This window comes from Helianthus annuus, chromosome 11 (assembly GCF_002127325.2).
Source record: "Helianthus annuus cultivar XRQ/B chromosome 11, HanXRQr2.0-SUNRISE, whole genome shotgun sequence".
Classification (NCBI taxonomy): Eukaryota; Viridiplantae; Streptophyta; class Magnoliopsida; order Asterales; family Asteraceae; genus Helianthus; species Helianthus annuus.
Window position 1 is genome coordinate 116664460 of NC_035443.2, and position 23541 is coordinate 116688000.

The 23541-nt window shown below is 38.9% G+C and overlaps 3 protein-coding genes across 3 annotated transcripts; 1 reads left to right on the plus strand and 2 right to left on the minus strand.

The window, feature by feature from the left end:
* Nucleotides 1–677: 677 nt before the first annotated feature.
* LOC110936297 (60S ribosomal protein L19-1) lies at nt 678–3105 on the minus strand. Its single transcript, XM_022178645.2, has 5 exons — nt 2949–3105; nt 1532–1654; nt 1099–1412; nt 957–1012; nt 678–879 (listed from the first exon to the last, which is right to left on the minus strand). The coding sequence occupies exons 1-5, from the start codon at nt 3058–3060 to the stop codon at nt 855–857; spliced, it is 630 nt and encodes a 209-aa protein (XP_022034337.1). The 5' UTR covers nt 3061–3105; the 3' UTR covers nt 678–854.
* Nucleotides 3106–4354: 1249 nt separating this feature from the next.
* Nucleotides 4355–5699, plus strand: LOC110936298 (proline-rich protein 3). The gene is made up of 2 exons (XM_022178646.2): nt 4355–4741; nt 5161–5699. Exons 1-2 carry the CDS (start codon nt 4375–4377, stop codon nt 5502–5504), a joined length of 711 nt encoding a protein of 236 aa, XP_022034338.1. The 5' UTR covers nt 4355–4374; the 3' UTR covers nt 5505–5699.
* Nucleotides 5700–21938: 16239 nt separating this feature from the next.
* On the minus strand, nt 21939–22352 carry LOC110933317. The gene has a single exon (XM_022176546.1). It carries the CDS (start codon nt 22350–22352, stop codon nt 21939–21941), a length of 414 nt encoding a protein of 137 aa, XP_022032238.1.
* Nucleotides 22353–23541: the final 1189 nt, after the last annotated feature.

A 23541-nucleotide genomic window follows, 5' to 3' on the forward strand; every position in this document is an offset into this window, starting at 1 on the left:
ATCTCCTTCACGGATGAACACCATCCACAAACAATACAACATAAGGAGAGATGGTTTTGGTGGCGGGTGGTGGTTTCAGGTCGCCGGAAAAGAGATAGGAGAGAATGTTAGAGGTGGTGGCCGACAACTTGGTAACGGCAGTGGTTTGGCCAAAGAAAGGCTTATTTGTTGTTATATTTATTTTTAAATTGTTTTGTTTTATTTATCAAGTGAAATGACCGTCATGCCCTTACTTGAGTGGCATGTGTTGAGAGTGAACAAAATAATTCAACTGACCGTCATGCCCTTACTTGAGTGGCATGTGTTGAGAGTGAACAAAATAATTCAACTGAGTTAGGGTAGGGTAAAAAGACACCGCCTGATGGATCCAGTGTTATTTTCATAGTTAAAGGACACCGCGACATAAAGTGCAGTTTAGCCTTATTTGTATAAGATATGAAAATTTTTGGGTCGTCTAATGATGGTAGTCGCAAAAAAGACAAAAACTGAGACGACATGTCCACAACCTATTGACAGGGCATATATAGTCTCATGACAGGGCTTTAGATACCTTGCTAAACAAGGCTTTTGTTAAGACATGACAACAAAATACACTGGATTTGTTATCTAATGTCTGCTTTTCGTGAAAAAATACCAATTGAAGTGGAGGGTTTTTTCAAACAACAAGGGGCAAAAAAAAAAGAAAATTACTGCAAGTGCTACTGGTATAACCAACATTAAACAAGAGTATGACAAAAACGCACCATTTAATAAAAACTGTTTTATAAAACCACGACAACGACAAACATATCAAAAAACTAAACCGCACGGCTATTAAAAACATCAACATGTTCTTCATCTCCAACATACAGTCCTCACTTCTTGGATTTCTTTGGTGCCCTAACAACAAAAAACACAAAAATGTTATTTAAACCATTCATCCAACTTAACAAACATAATGAACATTGAACACTCACTGTGCAGCCGGCTGTGATGCTGGAGCAGCCACTGCCGGTGCTTTTTCTTGTGGGCCCTACACAAAAAAACGAAAACAAACATAAAGACATGATTATATAACAGCACAAATAGAGACATCAATCATGTCTCTAAACAAAATACCTGAGCAAAACGTTCCTCCCTTCGTGCCAACTTCCGTTCCCTGCTGGCCTTGTTCTTTGCTCGTTTGGCCTCAAATTGGTCGGAGAGTGTCTTCTCACGAGCCTTCTCAGCCTTTGATTTGTGAATGCTTTCCATGAGCACACGCTTGTTCTTGAAAACATTACCCTTCACCTTCATGTACATGTCATGGTACATATGCTTGTCAATCTTCTTAGCCTCACGGTACTTGCGAAGCAACCGCCTCAACACTCTCATTCTCCTCATCCACAAGATCTTAGTTGGCAATCTTGCCTCTCTGGTACCCTTACGTTTACCTAAAGTTCAAAACAAGATCGTTTTGACTTGACACATTTTCTTTGAAATCAACTAGACAGCACTTCCTTTTGCCTCGAAAGTGGATTATTTTTTAAAAAGTATACACGAAAGTTATTACCATATCCAGAGTGACGCCCCTTTCTTTTTGCTTCCTTCATACGACGAGCACGGGACCGCGAATGAATCTTGGTAGGCTTCCTGATGATAAACCCATCTTTAACAAGCTTACGGATGTTCTGACCTGCAGTCATCATGAAAAAAAAAATATCAACATAATGACATCAACAATCTAATTTTATATTTTATATTTTAAGGAAAAAAATGACAGCAATACAATAAAGAGTAGTTTCAAAGTCTAGACATCAATCAAAATCCAAACTATGAGTTTCTTTTCAAATACATTCTAATAGAATAACTGTCGCTAGCAATTTCTTGCCACAGGATCCCTGTAACACTTGAAATACATACCAAACAACGTCCAACTTTCAAATTGAAATGTATAATTTCCAAATTATGATTTCACATTTTGATTCACGTGTTATGCAATAAATGTTCAGATTTAGCAAATTCGCAACATTTCTTATTCATTTTCAGATTTAGAAGTTAAATCAAGACGTACAAAAGGTGTCTTGGATCAAAACAGCCATAGATGCAAATTTAAACAATAAGCTTCATGTCATATACAACAACATACCCAATGCTGCATACAGAAACACTCAATACAACAACTGTAGCTAGCTATTACTCACCACAGACTTTGGGGGTGTTAATGAGCAATGCCAACCTCAAGCTCACCCTGTGAGTAAATTTTTAAGCTTAAGCTTGCCCCAGTGTCAGCTCGTTTATTATTTATGCAATTTAAAAATAAAATATTTAGACATATCTATACTTATTTACATATATTGATATATAAGTATAAATATAATTCTGATGTAAATTACAATATACATTATCTAATTTATTTTATCATATAACAAGCCTATAATAAACAAAAAAAACTATACAAATGTCCACTTAATATGTTAACTAAAAATTATATAAATAGGCTTGTTTAGGCTCGCCAGCAGGTGATATGTGAAACTCAGACCCAAGCTCATTTATTTAATGAGCCTCAATAAAAACTTGGGCTAGATCTGAAGCTTGTTTAAGCTCAGCTTGATTCGAGTTTTTCAAAAGCAGCTCGGCTAGGCTCGTTTGCCCCCCTACACATACTCACTGTAACACTCAAAATACACACCAAACAACCTCCAATTTTCAGATTGAAACAAATAACTTCAAACTTTCATATTAGACCTAGATTCGCGTGTTACGCAACACATAATCAAATCCTAACAAAAATCACACAATTATCAACCAATTTCAGCTAAAAAATTCAGCGACTAGATCCAAACAACCGTAAACAACCACCTCAAACAGCTAAACATATCAAATCAATCAACTAAAACCGTAACAACACAATATAATCACAACAAATACAATTAACAATCACCGGATATGATAACGAATCAAAAAACATAAACAGAAAGAAGATTTACGTGAATTCGCCATTGAGATTTCATTTCCTTCATTAGGATCCAGCCAAACCTTGCCTCTGCCGCACTTGAGGACACTGGCGGCAAGCCTCTTCTGTAGCTTCAATGACACCATTTTCGTCTCGATCCGTACTTCCTAGGGTTTGTTGGATGGAGTAATACCCCTTTTATATCGTTTGTTTTGTGTACAAAGGGTTTAGAGTATGGGCTTGTGTTTGGGCCTTCAAATAAGATGCAAGACATTATAAAAGTCGAATAGATAATGGGCCTACTTTGAGGGTATCTTAGGCCCATACAAGACTGTAGAGTAGAGGTGTTAGAGGTGGGAAAAATGGTTCGGGGATCGAAACCGGAAAACCGACTTTGGAACCGGAACAAGCCAAACCGGTTCGGTTTGTAATCCAAACGTAGGTTCCACATTGGTTCTCCTTCCTCGCGTCAAAAACCAGGTTGAACCGGTTTTTTACACAAACCGGTAGAAAAAAATGATCAATTTTATATTTTTATGTAATGATACTGTAATTTTATATACAAAAATTATAAAAAAAAAACGGTTTGAGAGGTGCACATCCTAACCGGTTAATAACAGTAACCACAACTTTTTCGTAACCAAAAAAAGGTTTGGGTTGATAAATAACCAAAGCTTTCAAACCGGTTTGAGATTTTTAACTAGGAACCGGTTTTTTATAACTGGTTAGTTTTAAACGATTTTTAATGCCAATTACCGGGATTCTTTTAAATGATGGTAGTCATTTATCACCGTTGGAAAACAACATAACAGCCATTATATGGCCTAAAAGGATTTACAGTATTGGCTTAGAGCATTCATATCTTATCCATCAAATTCAGAGGTTTTTATATTATATAAAGTGGTTGTAAGTGATTATGAGTGGAAGAGAGAAAACATATTACTGTTTATCTCCTGAACACCCTTTATAATTTTTTAATATATTTTGAAACTGATTGTGGGTGGAGGAGAGAGAAAATGTAATGATAAAAATATAAAAATATTATTTAATTGAAACAACAAAAAAAATATAGTTGTTTTTAATGGAATGATAAGGTAGAAAACGGTAGATATATTTATGATGTGAATGTGAATGGTCTTATTTTTGGGCCTTAAAACAAGATATATGAGACCGTATATAAGCCCAATATCTAATGGGTCTACTTTCGGGGCATCTTAGGTCCATGCAAGAGAATCTAGGATTTGGGAGACCACGTTATTATGACCATTTGTTGTGAATAGTCAACTTAGCATCGTGCTAACAATTAATCATCCACTATGTTTGCAAAATAATCTTTCTTTAATAAGTGACTCAACAATTAAATATATAAATAACGTATCTATAAATAGGGTAACAAGGAAGACCTTAAAGACAGCACAAACATTGTTCTCATTTGAAAATTTTAATACATAACCAGCAAGATGGAAGCAAATACTGCATGGTTTGGTTCAATTTTGCTTTTGTTGTCGGTGTTCGCAATGCTTGCTTCTGCTTCGGCAGATAGTGGTTATGGAAAGTCGCAGCTTGAGGGATATGTGCCACCGAAGACTACTACACCAAAAGAGCATGTCGCCTATGAAAAACCCAATCCTAAGATACCTACAAAGCCGGTGAATCCAAAAGGGGAATATGTATCCTACAAGAAGATTGATCCTAAGTTACCGTCAAAACCGATGATACCAACACACGAAAAGCCATTGGTACCCAAGGTGCCAAAGCACCCGAAGAACATTGCAGTGCAAGGTCTTATTTATTGCATAAATGGTTCCAAACTTATCCCACTCAAAGGTACATACTATGTGATATTGGTTTATATAAAATTATATTGTGTTATATTTATACATGTCAACGATAAAATAAAAGTAATCTTTAGGTCTGTTTTAGTTCCTAACCAAATCAAAAACTAAAATTTAGGTGACTTTTTCTTTATCATTTACGTTACCTAACTTAAAAGCTATGAGAGTTTAATTTAGGTCACATGGATGTAAAAAGAACATTACATGTCATGATTAGTGAGGTTTTATTTATTTTAATTTCGATCAAAAACCTTTTGAATGATGAAAAAAAAAATCCTAAAAGCTATGAGTTAGTTTATTGTATCATGTTTGGTTTGATTTTTTTTTTTTTTGGTAATTTATTTGGTCTGTTTTTTTTTTTTTGGGTTATTTAATAACATGTTCAAGTTGTTATTTTGTTGTTAAAAACAGGAGCGACAACAAAAGTGACTTGTTTGGCCGTGCATAAGAGCGGATACGGATCGACATCATTTTCATTCTCAAGTTGCCCAACAGATGAAAAGGGTTATTTCTTAGCCAAGATACAATCATCAAAGGCACTAAAAGACGATGCATGGAAGATAACCGAATGCAAAGCTTTCCTCGAAAAATCACCATGGGCCAGTTGCAAGGTTCCCGAAGATACCAACGGAGGACTTACTGGTGCTCGTCTTACATTTTCTCGTCATCTCAACCGCGACGGATATTGTTTGTCTTCGGTAGGCCCTTTTATATACAACCCTGGTCATGCATCTTCACCCGGCGAGGGTTACTAGTATCATCAAAACACCATTTTGTTATTCATACCAACGCAATTCGTTTTTTGTTTATTACTAATTTTTTCATCGTTTTGTTGTTTGTTTTGTGATGAGTTCACATTAACATCATTGGATCATTACAAGTGCACGTTTATTTGTTATTGTTTAAAGCTAGTTGATAAATTATTAATATATTTCATGTTGCTTATTCTACTACTAGAAACTTTGATTAATCTTTTTAAATCAAGGTTTGATGTATGAAGTGTAGCCCATGATGGTTGAAACTTGAAAGTGTTCTATGTGTCCCACGTAAAGTAGCAACAAAATAGGAGTGGTCCGCGTATTGCCATTTTCCAACAACATATCCTCCGCATACCCCACCCACTTTTTAACAAAATCTTCCTACTTCACTACTATATACTATATAAGGTTACGGGGAGGTTACGGGGGTCTGGTTCTCCTTCTTCCCCTAAGTCTACATCAACGTTACATCACCTTCCTCCTTCTACCTCACCATTCTCCTCCAACATGGAGTGTGGTTCCATCTTCTTCCCCTCCCCCCCCCCCCCCTTTCATTTTTTTATTTAGAGTTAATTGTCATTTCCGTCCCTTTGGTTTGTTCTATTAGGCTTAGTTCAGACTAAATTTCAATTTTGTACCATTTCCATCCCAAACATTCTTGAAACATGTTTGTTCCGTCCATAATTGATAGAATTATCTGCCATTTCCGTCCGTGTGGTTTGTTCAAATTATGCCATTTCAGGTCAAATTTCAAAGTTTTTTGGACGGAAATGGCATGTTTCAAGAATGTCAGGGACGAAAATGGTACAAATTTGTAATTTGATTTGGAGTCGTATAATTAGACCAACCATAAGGACGAAAATGACACTTAACTCTTGTTATTTATTTTTTTAAATACCTAAATGCTAAAAATTATAAGAAGTTTTCATTAATTAAAAAAATTACATAGCCTAGAAAAAAAGACATAATTAAAAAAAAACATAATTTAAAAAAAGACATAATTTAAAAAAAAACTACATTCCACTTCCACTTCCTTCTAGCCATTTCTTCGCGATCTTGTTCTTCATTCTTGAGAGCACCGCACAATCTCGTTCTGGTAGACCTTCGATGTCGGTTTTCATGAGTCAGAACTCTTCAGTTTCTGGATTTTGTAGATCAAATTCGAGTCGTCTCTTATCGTGTGCAAACCTCTCAATTTCTGTCGTTGTTGTTTCTTCCTTTTCTTTGTTGGTGCATATTTCGTACGTCTGCCACTGTGCGAATAACTAGATAGAGCGTGTGTTGAATATTGTATAGAATAGTGTAAGTTGGACAAGTTTTAGTATTGTCAAAGTCCATCCGGACGGATGGACAAGTCCATCTGAATGGATGGACAATAGAATAGTCCAAACCCCATGCGGTAGAATAGGTATTCATATTGTAAAGTCCACCTGGACGGATGGTCATCCGGATAGCTGGACACTAGCTCATTCGGACTAGATAGTCCGTTGCCTATAAATAGAGATGTGGGGTTCCCATTTGGACAAGCTTTTGGATCCCAGAGGGGACATGCTATCCAACTGGTCTCACGATGCTGTAACTTTCAGATATGAATAAGAGACCAGACTATAAGTGTCTGCTCGATGTCGTATCTATCTTCTACTCCTTTCTTAGTAATAATAAACGCACCGAACACGTCGTATCGGGACCGAGGCTCTATCGAACTCGCCGGTTCCTGGAATATCAAGTGGTATCAGATCTACGGTATCGATTTAATTGATCTAATAGTTGGTTAAATCACCCAAGCTCATCAATTTTTGGTTAAATGGGAATTTTGACGTTAAAATAGAGAAAGTCATCAAAATAAAGGTCAATTCACGGATGGATTTTGGAATTGAAGACATCATTCTGTTCAGAATTGATTCGCGCACAATCATGTGAAGTTTCATCATAGAATTCACACATATAAAGATTCTGGATCGAAAAAACGTGATTTGGAGTGTTCTTGAGCTGTTAGAACATAATCCTTAGGATGACCATCCGAGCGAATGACCATCCAAGCGGATGATTATCCGAACCATATAAAGTGACTGTCACCCGGATGACCATCCGAGCGGATGGTCATCCGAACCATATAAAGTGACTATCACCCAGATGACCGTCTGAGCGGACAAGTGAACCCATTCGATCGAATGCTCATTCGAACCATATAGTCATTCGGAAAGATGAAGACACTCTGGTGGCAAATTGTCAATATGATCCAAGATCAGTCCATCCGGACGAATGGACCTATCCCCTTCGAACGGATGAACTAATGCCTAAAAAAGGCATGCTTTGATCGCAACGACGAGGAGAGTCTCCAGAAAAAATTTGGTGATTGAAATTTTTTTCAGATTTTTAACTACCAAGCTGGGTTGTTCGGGGACACCGTCTGGGGCTTCAGTGAACAGATTTGATGATGCGATCATGGATTGTGGAAATTAGTAGGGTAGTCATGATACTAGTGTAGAATGTTTATCTTCCAGGTTATCTGACTATTTATGGGCCAAAACGTAAAATCCGCAATGATGAAAAACTGGCGTTTTGAGGAAAATTGTTATATTTTCGGCATAGTCGAGTTTTTCACAGATAAAAGAAGACTGAATTGCTCTGTTTGAGGGGGAATTCAGTAATAGAGACGTCAGAATTTGCAAAAATGAGGGGGAATAAAAATTTTCAGATGTTCCAGCATTTTTGAAATTCGTGACACTGCAACAGTATTCGGGTGGTTTCGACTTCGGATTGTCAGGGGGAATGTGAATCTGATCGTTGATGAAAGCTTCCGAGATCAAGATGATCCGAGGTGTTGATATCTGATCGTGGACGAAAGCATTGGAGATCTGAGAGTGATCGTGGATGATAGTTTCTGAGATCTAGATTATCCGAGGAGATGAATCTGACTGTGGATGAATGATTCGAAGATCGGATTACATTACTAGATGATTTGTTTTCCGATGAAGATTTACTGATTCTGGAGAATACCGTTTACATGGATCCGTCATTCTTACGGTGCGTTAGCGTGGATCATGGAAAACGGGATATCAGATCTTCATGGAGAATCACGGATTTGAAGTTAACCAGTGGGGTGTTTGAAGTTTCTATCAATTTTCGGTTGAGTTTTTGTACATTCTTAGATCGAGCAAGCGGAATGCGAGATCGTGGTGCTGAAATGATATATCAAAAACTGAGCTCGGATGTGGTAAAAGCTGAAACAGAGGATGCTGCATTGACTAGTTTCAAGTTGGTGATTGTTCGTGAAGGTTGCAGTTTAGCAAATCAGAGGAGAGTCATGAACTGTGCAAAAGACCTGAAGATTCTTTAAGGGGGAATTGGTGCTTTACTCTGTCAAAGCAAACCCGAATCATCAATCGAGGGGGAATCTATTGTCAGTTTCAAGATGCCTGATTGAAGTTGGAGAATAATTGAAGATTGCAGAATATTCAAATACGGCTCAAAGTTCTTAAAGTGTTAGTGACAATTCGACAGTGACAGCCGAGGGGGAATCTGTTGGTGCATATTTCGTACGTCTGCCACTGTGCGGATAACTAGATAAAGCGTGTGTTGAATATATAGAATAGTATAAGTTGGACAGGTTTTAGTATTGTCAAAGTCCATCCGGATGGATAGACAAGTCCATCCAAACGAATGGACAATATAATAGCCCAAACCCCATCTGGTCGAATAGGTATTCATATTGTAAACTCCATTAAATAGGGATGCGGGGTTCCCATTTGGACAAGCTTTTGGATCCCAGAGGGGACATGCTGTCCAACTGGTCTCACGGTGCTGTAACTTTCAGATATGTATAAGATACCAGATTATAAGTGACTGCTCGGTGTCGTATCTATCTTCTACTCATTTCTTAGTAATAATAAACGCACCGAATACGTCGTATCGGGACCGAGGCTCCGTCAAACTCGCCGGTTCCTGGAATATCATTCTTTCTCTCTCTTTTTGTAATTCTCCTCTTGCACTTCCATAAAATGGTTGAAGTTTTGTAGAATTGTATTAAGTTTTGATACATCGTTGGAGCTCGTTCCCTTTGAACCCGAAGCCTTTGCAGCGGCTACTTTTTTAGCACGATCATTTCCAATTGGCCGCTCTGATTCAGGAGTTGGAGCTTCATCTGTGAACTCGGGGTCATCATTTATATCGATGCAACATGCATCAGAACCACCCACACTATGACTCCTCGGCGCACTCGTTTTAGATCTTTTCGCTTGTGATACCTCATTAGGCATCACTTGCCACGTTTGGCATTTTCTCAATATTTAATACGGCCTCATGTAATTCCACAGCCCATGTTTTTTGGTGTATCTTTCATTAGCCAACAACAAAACATTTTCATCATTTGCACCACTTGGACCATAGTTCCATGCATGTTGATATATGCCCGCAAACAAACCAATTTTCCCGTTCATCTCTCTAAATTTTGAACTAAAGGAATGGACTAATTGATATGGGGCCGTTGCATCAATTGGAAATATTCTTTACAAATTGGTTCCAAAAACCTTCTCGTTTTCGATTAGTGCCTACACATTAAAATTTAAAAATATAACCTTTGTTTCCAAATAAAATACAAAATTTATTTTAATACTTTGATTAAAAAAATATGATAAAACATTTATTTTAGAGTTAATTGCCATTTTCGTCCCTGTGGTTTGGTCACTTTGGCCATTTCAGTCCATTTTTCAAAAATGCGCCATTTTCGTCCCCCACGTTCTGGAAAGGTGCCATTTCAGTCCAAAAATCATAACCCAGTTAAGTCAGTTTGTAAATAAGGATTGATTGTGTAAATTTGTAACATAAAGGACTGATTGTGTAAATTTAAAAAATGGACTGAAATGGCAGTTAACACCACCACCACTAGCCCTGCCACCACCACCACTCCGCTGCCACCACCGCCACCACCGCCACCACAGCCACCACCGCCACCGATGAACTCCGAACTCCGAGAACGGCATACCGAAACGAAAAGCTTGCGGGTTACGGGGACGTCTTCGTCTTCTCCGGTCGTCTTCTCCGATGAACTCCGAACTCCGGCGAGTTGCAGAAATGAGCAGGGGTGGAACTAGTAATTGATTTAGCCCATGTTCATTTCTACAAATTTAATTAAGTTCGAGCGAATCAAGAACTCTTGTTATACACGAATCAATATAACATAAGCACGAATCTGAGGTGTAACAGATCTGGAAATTGATTATTCAAGAATCAGCAAAGTTTCACAAATCTAGAGCAAGTTATACATTCAAGATTTGAAAGTGGTTTACACAGGTTTACACACTGGTTCATTCGAACGAACCTGGATTGGATAGTTATCACGAATCTACTGGTTGTTAGTTGTCACAGGTTTATTACATATCAGAAATAATCAATCAATCAGTTACGTTAATTGCAGATCTGAAGTTAGCATATTTTATTGCAGATATGGAATTTGAACAGATCAACAGAAGTGTTCATTCGCAGTTCTATCTATTCGCTGAATCTGTTCCATCCACAGAACTGCATTCGCTGTTACATTGTTCATTCGCAGATTTTCTCCATTCGCTGAAAAAATTGTTCATCCATGTTACCCATCCGGACATTTAGAACCATTCCTCATATTTGCTGATTCTTGAATAATCAATTTCCAGATCTGTTACACCTCAGATTCGTGCTTATGTTATATTGCTTCGTGTATAACAAGAGTTCTTGATTCGCTCGAACTTAATTAAATTTGCAGTTGATTCTATTACAGGATGATAGAGAAACATGGGCTAAATCAATTACTAGTTCCACCCCTGCTCATTTCTGTAACTCGCCGGAGTTCGGAGTTCATCGGAGAAGACGACCGGAGAAGACGAAGACGTCCCCGTAACCCGCAAGCTTTTCGTTTCGGTATACCGTTCTCGGAGTTCGGAGTTCATCGGTGGCGGTGGTGGCTGTGGTGGCGGTGGTGGCTGTGGTGGCGGTGATGGTGGTGGTGGCAGCGGAGTGGTGGTGGTGGCAGGGCTAGTGGTGGTGGTGTTAACTGCCATTTCAGTCCATTTTTTAAATTTACACAATCAGTCCTTTATGTTACAAATTTACACAATCAGTCCTTATTTACAAACTAACTTAACTGGGTTATGATTTTTGGACTGAAATGGCACCTTTCGAGAACGTGGGGGACGAAAATGGCGCATTTTTGAAAAATGGACTGAAATGGCCAAAGTGACCAAACCACAGGGACGAAAATGGCAGTTAACTCTTTATTTTAAATACTTTTTCTAAAAATAAAATACAAAATTCTACCTTTAATCGGATCGATAGAAACATTAACCCACGCTCGTGTAAGCGCTTCCAACCCGTCTGCGGTCCAAGGAAGGCATTGCGCCTTCCCGCTTCCATCTTCTTGTGCTTGTGCGTGCTTTCCTCCTTGTGCTCATTTTTCCCTTTCTTAGCCTTCGTGGTTTGTGGTTGCGTTTCGGGTAACAACATCATCGTTGATGTGCTAAAAAGTAGTTCAATAAAATTAACCAAATTAACCTAATTCTAGACTCTAAGTAATACTCTAGACTCACTAAGACACACTAAACTACTAACCGACAAGTGTACCGATCAACTCTAGTATAGCTACTGTAAGTCTGGATATCGAACCCATGAGACTCTATCGAATTACGCTAATGACTCTATTTAGACTAGACTGACATGGACTGAACTATTTTGTTTGTCTAATTGGGGGGGGGGGGTTCTAAGAATCCTAAGAAAGCAGTTAAACTAAATTAACTAGAACGAATTACTTTAGGCTTTTTCTCAGACAGTGGAAATACTACCTAGACTGAATCCTGGTTGCTTTTAGTTATGGATTTTATTTGAAGATTGATTATTATGGACTGGGATCGTAAGATTCTAAACCTCTCGAGTTACCAACTAAGCCTCCTAACCCTTCTCAAGAGTACATTAGGGAACCCTAAAGGATGTTATATTCACCGGTAAATTAGACTCCTTTTCAAGACCTCTAATGATTTATGAAAGTACCCTACAAGACTATCTCCGTTTTAGGACTCAAGTCAAGGATAAATTTGGGTTCTTAACTAGACTTGTTAGACAACAACTAATAGGTTTACTTCCTAAGAAGGACCCACCTTACGGTTTAATCACTTAGACCTAACAATAACCTCGCACCTTTCAGCTATTGAGAGTTAGTAGAACACTTGATTTTATAAGATTACCGAATATTGCTTTTAAGGTCTATTATGTATTCAACCCTAAAGATTCACGATGTGATATAGACACTCACCAAAATCTAGAACCTAACACAACTCTATTATGTGATAAAGACCGTCACCAAGAATTATGTAAAGCAATAAACAATATTCAAACACAATCAAGTATGCATACACATCTAGCTAATAATCAAATCGCCTACAATACATAAATAAATCCATAAATATCATATGATCATAATAAAAATCCAAACTTTATGCAACCATTCATCTTATCTAGGTTGTCAATGAAATCTAGCCAATCAAAGTCATGGAAACAAGCATCAACAAAGTATTTTTAAAGAAACAAGACATAGTCGAGGAGAAAGAAACACAAGTGAAAACACCCTGATGTTAGGTAGACGACCCGAATGATTCTCTGAACTTCTAACCTTCAACCGACAGCTTCGAGTGCTCGAAAACGCTTCAAACACAGCTCCAAGTTCGCCCAAAAGATTGCTAATTCGTAAGTTAGGGTTTCTTTGAATGTTTAATATGTTTATATATGATTTGCAGCTGAAACCCTTTGCCCAGCTCGAAAAATTCTGGTGAAACACTCTCTCGCGGGGCGCGAGAGAGATATGGTGATGGATCGCGGGCCGCCACCGCGTAATAGACGTCTTCAAATCTTTAAGTCTCTCACCACCCGCGAGAGACTCCCTTTCCTGTATCGCGGCCCGCCAGAGAACTTATTTCCCGTAATTCAACTCCGTTTCAGCTCCCGAGCTCTCCAACACGTTCCAGGACTTGTCTTTTCCACGTTTTAACTCGTTTTATGCATTTTCCAGCAGTTTCAAACGCAAAGACCTGGAAAACGCAATTGGATCAGAAGTACGCAAATTCTAATGAAAACTAAATTACAACTAACGGAAACTTATATAAACTATACACAAATAAAGGATGTATTTTACAATACATCAAATATCCCACATTTACTCTTTTTTTCGTCCTCGAAAAAGAATCTATGCACACGGAATCAGAGATAGATAAATACTCGGGTCAAAACTATTTATACTTGTTAAAATCAAAACTTGTGTTAGCCGCGATTGCAAATATACTTGTCCCTTTAAGCCCAAACCCGGTTCTTAGCCCTTATCATGCAAATTTAATTCAAGTGCGGTCAATCTACCTAGGGTCTCACACCAGAAGCCACAGTCCACCCAATCCCACCTCAAGCTTATAGAACAAAAGGAACGATCACTGGACCAATTCCCAACTGTTTTATACCAAAATCAAGAGAATTTAAAACCATTTTTTTCTCATTTTTTTGAGCTTAGACGTTTCTTTACCTAACCCAGAGGTTGTCTCAACCAGAGTCACCATCCCCGTGAGCGACAACGTGAGCGTCGGTAATTTTTTTGCAATTTTGATTTCCCACATCCCAAAGGCATTCCGGGTCAGAGTCACTATCCCCAACCAAGATTACGTAGGCATGTGCTACTTTTCTTAGTTTCTAGCTCAATTATTCTATTTTTTTCCTTTTCTTTTTCATGATTAAAAATTTTAACAATTTTGGCTTATAACGGCATTCTTTATACTATTATTGGTGGTTTCAATTTCCCATTTTTCCCAAATGAGTACCTACTAGTAGACTGACAATTAAGGTAACATTAAATCAAAGGAACCTAAAACCGACCCGGGCCTATTCACATATCCCAAACTAGACACAAGCTCGACTTAATTAATCCCATATTATCATTATTTGAACCCGAACAAAAACCCATCTTTTCTATCATTTTCTATATCAATTTTGCAAACTTCTTTATTCAAAAGACATTTTCTGATTTTTCAATTTTTTTTCTCGATTTTTAAATTTTTTAATTTTTTTTTCACGACTCGACTACTACTACTACTATGTATCCCATCCCCACACTTAAAGATTGCATTGTCCCTGATGCAAGAACGAGAACACGACTCAAACTAATTACCTAAAAAATAAAAACTAAAAACTAAATAAACAATACAAAGTATACAAGTGAAACGACTTAGTTTAATATGCGAGACTGTCAAAGTGCCAGTCAATTCCACATATGCCCTCCAATCCGAAAACACTCAGCAAGCAATTCCTAACTCTCTCACACTAACGGAAGCAGCAAAACCAACACCATACCTATCACATCCAAAATAAACATACCAAAATAACATATGATAGATAAAAGTGTTTCAAAACATCCAACATACCTATGAGTCATCCAATCTACCCCAACCCATCCAACCAAGTAGCCAAGTATTCAAAAATTAGGAGTACCGACCGGATATAATAAAAATATCATAAAAGAAAAATAAAAGATACTGCATAAAACTCCACATGCTGCTATCCCCACACTAGTCCTCGTCACCTGACTCCTCCTTAGACTGCTCAAAGACCTGATATGGCTCAACTCCCTGTATACCACTGGGTCCTACCTGTGGCTGTAGAAAATAATGAGGAACTCCTAAACGTAGACCCTCCATCATGTGCCTCATACCATCTTCCAACCTCTGCTGACCCGGCTCATGAGCTTTACGACTCTCCTGCATCACCTGCCTAACTGCACCAAACTGCTCATCAACATACCCACGCAAATCCCCAAAACCTGTCTGCATCGAATCATATAAAGACTCTAAAGTAAGTGGATCAGGTCGTGGCGGCCTCAACGGATACTGCCTAGCTGGAATCTCATGTCGTGTAAGGGGTCTCTAGTAACGAGGAGGAATGCCCCCTGCATAACTGCTGCAGCACCTGAACCAGGAGGAGGCTGAACCTGTGGACCCTGACGAATGGGCTCCCACTCAATTGGATCAGTGTATGTCAATATCCCTGCATTCTGTAGATCCCTAACACTCATGAAACAAGGGCATGGGCCCTCTTTCATCTTATCCGCTGGATACCTCTAAAAAACACCCAAGCTTTCAGCCAACCAAGTCACAAACGGCCCACAATACACACGAGCCCTTGGGCCACCTCTCCAAAGTCTCCTCATGGACCATGCGAATATAGTAGCCAAGTTCGCCGGCCTCCTCTCAACCATACACATCAAGCAAAACAGGCTAACTTGATTCACCTTATTATCTCCTTGCCCCCTACCTACCAATGTAGCTGAAAGAATCTTGTGGATATATCGATAAACCGGATCAATGATATCACTCGCAACCGCACCAGTAGAGTACGAAACTGTCGACATAGTACCCCAGAATCTAACCAACTCATCAACCTGAACACTGTGCCTACGTTTTTTCTTGAACACTCCTTGCAAACTTGTAAGAAACTCGGGTGTTCGTACCTCTTCTTGTGTATAAAACTGTGTGGCCACTGCGAATTCCCGGATCGTCATCTCGTATGACTGCTACCCAAGGCAAAGAAAACTGCATCCTTCTCGTTAAAGTTCCCTTGCTTATAGTCAAAGGTGAATGGATCTCCAAAGTAATTTCTTTATATTGCCTTGCATCACAGTCTAAAACCCTCCTAAACTTCGGACCCAATAACTGCTCGACCCTAGCTCTCACCCCCAGGCGATCTATCAATCCCCAATCATTCCTTCTAAACGGTAGCAGATCCACAGTATATAAAGTAGCCAACCTTTGAGATTTACCCGAATCCAACTCAAATTGCAACAAAGGGCTATCCAAAATCCTCGTACTCTGACCATAAGGAACCCCCGGTCCAATATATTCAACCACCCTAACATACTCTGGCTGTTTCACCGGTTTCGGCTGAGCCGGGCCTCCTATTTGACGAGTGGTTGGACCTCTCTTCCTACCAGCTCTGCTAGATGAACCTTCACTTGACATTCTGCTAAACAATTCAAGATTGACAAGACAAAGCAAAGCAGATTATTAGTAACGAACTATTTTTGGTATTTTTTTAATTTTTTAATAATTTTTTTTGGATTTTTTTGACAATTTTTCAGAAAATGGCATAACCGTATAGCATTTCATTCGTGGTTAAAACCGAAAATAATTGAAAAACAAAATCGGGTTACCGTTTACAAAAGCATAAGTTATAAACAACCTCGCCCGAATGGAGATTCAGTACGGGCGAAGTGTTTTGTACCTGTACGTGCATATAAGTAAACCCAAGACCAAACTTAAACCTAAGACTCGACTCAAAATACAAGACTCAGTGTACACTACCTCCTCCCGGCACTTTAATTGTTCGCAATTAAATCCAAGTGCCAAAACCAACCAACATTGAGTGTCCAATGAATTAAAGTTAAAAACTTTATGATATCATTAGTGAAAACAGGTCAAAATTATGTAATAAACTTCAAGTTCATCTAAAAAATAACCAACCCGAATCCCCACACTCAATTTTTTACCAAATCCTAGATCATGTTAGCATAAATATGTGTAGAACACACCAAACCGAGCCACCCGCAACCTGCATCATACTGAAATACCCAAACCAAGCCAACCGCAACCTCAAACTACCCCTAACCATGGCAAAACACATGACTAAAACAAGACCCGACACTAAAACTAACACCAAACTAAGTAAGAACTGAAATAACGGACTCATAGTACAAAGATTACAAGAATACATACCTTGGATTCGAGTTAAGCAAGAGAAACTACAAGAAATCCGGTTGAAGCTTGAAACCCAAAGAAAAATCCTGTTTTTATGGTGAAGAGTGTGGAAATTATGGTAGAAATCGGTTGTAGGATGATTAGAGGTGAAATGGGAGTGAAATTTTGGGTGAAAATGGTGGATTTACGGTGGTAGATGGTGGTGTAAGGGGGTTTGCGGTGGAGTGGAGAAGAGGAATTAGGTTAAAATGGATGAAATTGGGATTAAAACAACTTTCGGCTGCAGATATAGTCTCTGGCGCCCCGCGACAACCATAAGCATCTCTATCGCAGGCCGCCAGCGAGTGAAAGAATTCTGGAATCATGAGTTTCTAGCGGGCCGCGACGAAGAGACTTAAGTCTCTCGCGCCCCGCCAGAAGCCATTTTTCACAGAATGTTTCATTTTTTGATCAGTTTCATGCCTTAGAAAATTTTTTTAAACATTACCAAACCTCCCAAAACTCAACCCAAAATTTTTCTAACACTGGAACTCACCTGAAAACTCGTTTTTCTCGCCAATCCCTACACATCCTCAGTAATGAATCCCTGCAAATGACTCGAAATACAAAAACAAAGACCGAAACACTACCGAAAACAACCATTAGCTACGAAAAATAAGCAAAATAAACGACAATACAAACGGTACAAACTCTACACTTGAGATAACTCAAGACACTAAACAGTGGTGTTTGAAATGTCTTCGAGAGGAGTTTCCTCCCTCTCGGTCTTGTCAATCGGGCCACCTAAATAATGCTTCAATCTATGGCCGTTCACCTTCCAAGATCCTTTAGTAACTTCATCAAATAACTCAATCGCGCCATACGGGAACACCTCCTTCACCACATAAGGTCCCGTCCACTTTGACTTCAACTTTCCGGGAAATAACTTGAACCTCGAATTATAAAGAAGCATTTATCACCAACTTTGAACTCCTTCAACCCCTTAAGCCTCCTATTATGCAACGCTTTCGTTTTCTCCTTGATATTCAAGAACGCTCATACGCCGCATCTCTAGGGCCTCTAACTCATGGATTTGGAAATACCTCCTCCTAGCCATGGGAGTAAGATCAAGATTGACGGTTTTAAGAGCCCAAAGCGCTCGGTCCTCTAATTCAACCGGGAGATGGCAAGCTTTGCCATAGACTATCATGAATGGTGTGGTCCCTAAGGGTGTTTTGTAGGCGGTACGAAATGCCCACAAAGCATCAACAAGTTTATCCGACCAATCCTTATGACTCTTGCCTACCGTTTTCTCTAATATTCTCTTCACTCAAAGAAAAATCCTGTTTTTATGGTGAAGAGTGTGGAAATTATGGTAGAAATCGGTTGTAGGATGATTATAGGTGAAATGGGAGTGAAATTTTGGGTGAAAATGGTGGATTTACGGTGGTAGATGGTGGTGTAAGGGGGTTTGCGGCAGAGTGGAGAAGAGGAATTAGGTTAAAATGGATGAAATTGGGATTAAAACAACTTTCGGCTGCAGATATAGTCTCTGGCGCCCTGCGACAACCATAAGCATCTCTATCGCGGGCCGCCAGCGAGTGAAAGAATTCAGGAATCATGAGTTTCTAGCGGGCCACGACGAAGAGACTTAAGTCTCTCGCGCCCCGCCAGAAGCCATTTTTCACAGAATGTTTCGTTTTTTGATCAGTTTCATGCCTTAGAAAAATTTTTAAACATTACTAAACCTCCCAAAACTCAACCCAAAATTTTTCTAACACTGGAACTTACCTGAAAACTCGTTTTTCTCGCCAATCCCTGCATATCCTCAGTAATGAATCCCTGCAAATGGCTCGAAACACAAAAACAAAGACCGAAACACTACCGAAAACAACCATTAGCTACGAAAAATAAGCAAAATAAACGACAATACAAACGGTACAAACTCTACACTTGAGATCACTAAAGACACTAAACGGTGGTGTTTGGAATGTCTTCGAGAGGAGTTTCCTCCCTCTCGGTCTTGTCAATCGGGCCACCTAAATAATGCTTCAATCTATGGTTGTTCACCTTCCAAGATCCTTTAGTAACTTCATCAAATAACTCAATCGCGCCATACGGGAACACCTCCTTCACCACATAAGGTCCCGTCCACTTTGACTTCAACTTTCCGGGAAATAACTTGAACCTCGAATTATAAAGAAGCATTTTGTTAGTGCATTAATGTCTATCGCCTTCGTCAATCCGAGTCGTAGTGAGAAACCGAAGAAATCAAGTCTTTATAGTGTTATATCTAGTTAAAATGCAAGGTGGCAATCTTGTAATTAATGAAAAGTTTCATTAAAGTCTTGACCTATAAATAGGAGAGTTATGACATAAGTTAGAAAACTTTTGCTCCATTTGGTGATTTTAGAGATTCAAGTTTAGAGAGAGAAAGTCTAGAGAGAGAAAGTCTCTCCACCCGAAGAAATCAAGTCTTTATAGTGTTATATCTAGTTAAAAGGTAAGGTAACAATCTTGTAATTAATGAAAAGTTTCATTAAAGCCTTGACCTATAAATAGGAGAGTTATGACATAAGTTAGAAGACTTTTTGCTCATTTGGTGATTTTGGAGATTCAAGTCTAGAGAGAGAAAGTCTAGAGAGAGAAAGCTCTCTCTACGTGATTTTTGTATCGTACACGTCGTATTCTTCAATAAAATCACGGTTCTAGTACGTTATAGTTTGTTGTGAGGGGGAGTTCTGATTGTTTATGCCAGGTGGATAGAGAATTGAAGTGATTCTCATCATGTTGTGAAGTTTGTCCAGTTTGTTTCAAATTTTCTCAGAAAATCAAAATTGAAACATATTTTGATTTTAGGGGGAGAAAAATTTTAAAAAAAATTTGAAAATTTGAAAATGTCAAAAACATTGAAAAATCAAAAATGAGTTTTTGTTGCATAAAAGAGGAAATGATAGTATATCAGTGGTCTATCACAACACGCTAAAGATATGTAATATTTAAAAGTGATAAACAATCTTACTACGGATGTGTCGGTAGATTTTTGCACACTTAGTAAATTGAAATGAGATATAAACCTAAATTCAAACTTGCTTAATTCGTGGGTAACTATTCTTGGATATATGGGTAACCCCCGAAATCTTGTTTGAAAGATCCTTCTTTCTGAGATACTAGGTCTTTATAGTCAGTGATATCTGGGGTATTATTCTGGGACTTCTGCTGTATGGAAATACTGACCTAGTCCCCGAATAATACTTTCTGCAAAATGCTTTGAAATATAAGCGCAGCCCTCAGCAAGTTGATAAAACAATAAAATTGATAGTCACTGCTGTTGTAACAAAAGATCCTCTAAAGGGGACCCACCGAAAGTCAAAGCTGTCATCTCTTTGCGTATGCGGAAGTATCGACCTGAGCTCTCACGGCCCTCGTAATTTACCCCTTAACAGATATCATCTGTGGTATACGCACCTGTAAGACTGAACATTGGGATCTGGATACGGGAGTATATTCAAGTGGAGTGATACACATTTAAGTTCAAGTTTCTAAAACATTAATATCGTATCTCGAATCAATTAAAATTTGTGTGAAAATTTAAAGTGGACCAATATACTGACAATCTAGATAAATTGTTTAAAACTTGAAATGTTTAAAAGCTTGACGGTGTTGGTGATATGTCTCAAAAACTGATATGATCCTCTTGCACAAACTCACAAAAGTATGTTTGTACATATTTCATTTCTGCATTTAATTTCTGCTATTGCATTTATGTTTCTTATTTTGAAAAATCCAAAAAGATTTTCGACAACTGATGTTGAAAACTGATATTCAAAATCTCAAAGGCTAAACATGATGAACAGACAGGTTGGTTAAATGGTTTGAAATGTTTAAAATGATTCTTTAAGTTGAACCAGAATTTGGAATGTTTAAAATTTTGAAAAGTTTTAAATGTGTAAAGTCTCAAATGTTTGATGATTCATTAATTTGAATCACAATATTGTGTGTTATATGTTTGAGAATTTTGAGTGAATTCTTTTAGAGTCAAAATTATTTTGTCTTACGAGAGATTGAGATGTGTAGGTTTCTTATTCTGTTGCTACGGAAAGCCAGGTGTTGATCCTAAAAGCACGGAAGCTTGACGAAAGGGGGAGCCTGAAGAAAAGAAGTCTGATCGATAGGAAGAGCAACGGAAGCTCGAAGACAGATCCACGGGGATTCTGTTCGAGAAAGAGAAAGACAAGACGCTACAAGATTGACTGCGACAATATCCAAGGGGGAGATTGTTAGTGCATTAATGTCTATCGCCTTCGTCAATCCGAGTCGTAGCGAGAAACCGAAGAAATCAAGTCTTTATAGTGTTATATCTAGTTAAAAGGCAAGGTGGCAATCTTGTAATTAATGAAAAGTTTCATTAAAGCCTTGACCTATAAATAGGAGAGTTATGACATAAGTTAGAAGACTTTTTGCTCATTTGGTGATTTTGGAGATTCAAGTCTAGAGAGAGAAAGCTCTCTCTACGTGATTTTTGTATCGTACACGTCATATTCTTCAATAAAATCACGGTTCTAGTACGTTATTGTGTGTTCGGTCACGCACGTTCACGGATTCCGCACGTCGAACGTTCGTTACGCAATCGAACGGTGTCAAAACCGATCCTACACATTTGTCACCAACTTTGAACGCCTTCAGCCCCTTAAGCCTCCTATTATGCAACCGCTTTCGTTTTCTCCTTGATATTCCAAGAACGCTCATACGCCGCATCTCTAAGGGCCTCTAACTCATGGATTTGGAAATACCTCCTCCTAGCCGCGGGAGTAAGATCAACATTGACGGTTTTAAGAGCCCAAAGCGCTCGGTGCTCTAATTCAACCGGGAGATGGCAAGCTTTGCCATAGACTATCATGAATGGTGTGGTCCCTAAGGGTGTTTTGTAGGCGGTACGAAATGCCCACAAAGCATCATCAAGTTTATCCGACCAATCCTTAGGACTCTTGCCTACCGTTTTCTCTAATACTCTCTTCACTCCCCAATTTGCATTCTCTACTTGAACGTTTGTTTGTGGATGGTACGCAGTGGACAAACAGTGAGTAACTCCATAACGCTCTAATGCCTTCTCCATCACGGTATTACAAAAATGTGATCCTCGGTCACTAATGATGGCTTTGGGTATACCGAAACGAGTAAACAACTTCTTTAGGAATTTCACCACACCCGGGCATCGTTTGTAGGCAAAACTTGAGCTTCAACCCACTTCGAAACGTAATCTATCGCCACGAGGATGTACCTATTTCCACTAGAAGGGGGAAAAGGTCCCATGAAGTCAATGCCTCAAACGTCAAAGATTTCAAGAATTTGAATGGGATTTTGAGGCATCTCATTCTTGGATGAGATATTGCCGGTACGTTGGCAAGCATCGCACGTCCTAACGAATTCTAAAGCATCCTCAACTACCGTAGGCCAAAAGAAACCGCAATCAAAGACTTTTTGTGCGGTAGTATGTGCTCCATGATGACCTCCCGTCAACCCCTCGTGCACGTGTCTAAGAATATCTATACCCTCTTCCTTGCTAACACACCTCCTAAGAATACGATCTACTACTATCCTAAAAAGGTAAGGATCATCCCATATATACTTCTTCGCATCCCTAAACAACTTCCTGCTTTGTTGGGTATTCATATCCTTCATCACATACCCATTGGCAAGATAGTTCGCTATATCACTAAACCACGACAACCCTTCTTTCTCCGCCGATACAAAATCTATGGACTCGTGAGGGAATCTATCTCCTATCGCCTCCTCACAAATCTCCTCCCTACTCGGATCCTCTAATCACAAAAGGTGATCCGCCGCGACATTCTACGCTCCTTTCTTATCCCTAATCTCTATGTCAAACTTGGAAAGGAGTAGAATCCAATGGATGAGACGGGGCTTAGCATCTTTCTTTTGGAAAAGATAGCGCAAAGCCGCATGGTCGGTGAAAACTATGGTCTTTGAAAGCACAAGGTATGACCAGAACTTATCGAAAGCAAAGAAGACCGATAGAAGTTCCTTCTCGGTAGTAGTGTAATTCTCTTCGGTGTCATTGGGGTTTTGCTCGCATAGTAAATCGGGCGAAAGTGATTCTCCCGTCTTTGACCCAAGACCGCCCTGACCGCGTAGTCGGTCGCGTCACACATGAGCTCAAAAGGTAAGCTCCAATCGGGGGATACAAGAATGGGTGCACTCACAAGTTTCTCTTTAAGGAAATCAAATGCTTGAAGACACTCCTTATTGAAGACAAACGGGACGTCCTTCTCAAGGAGTCGAGT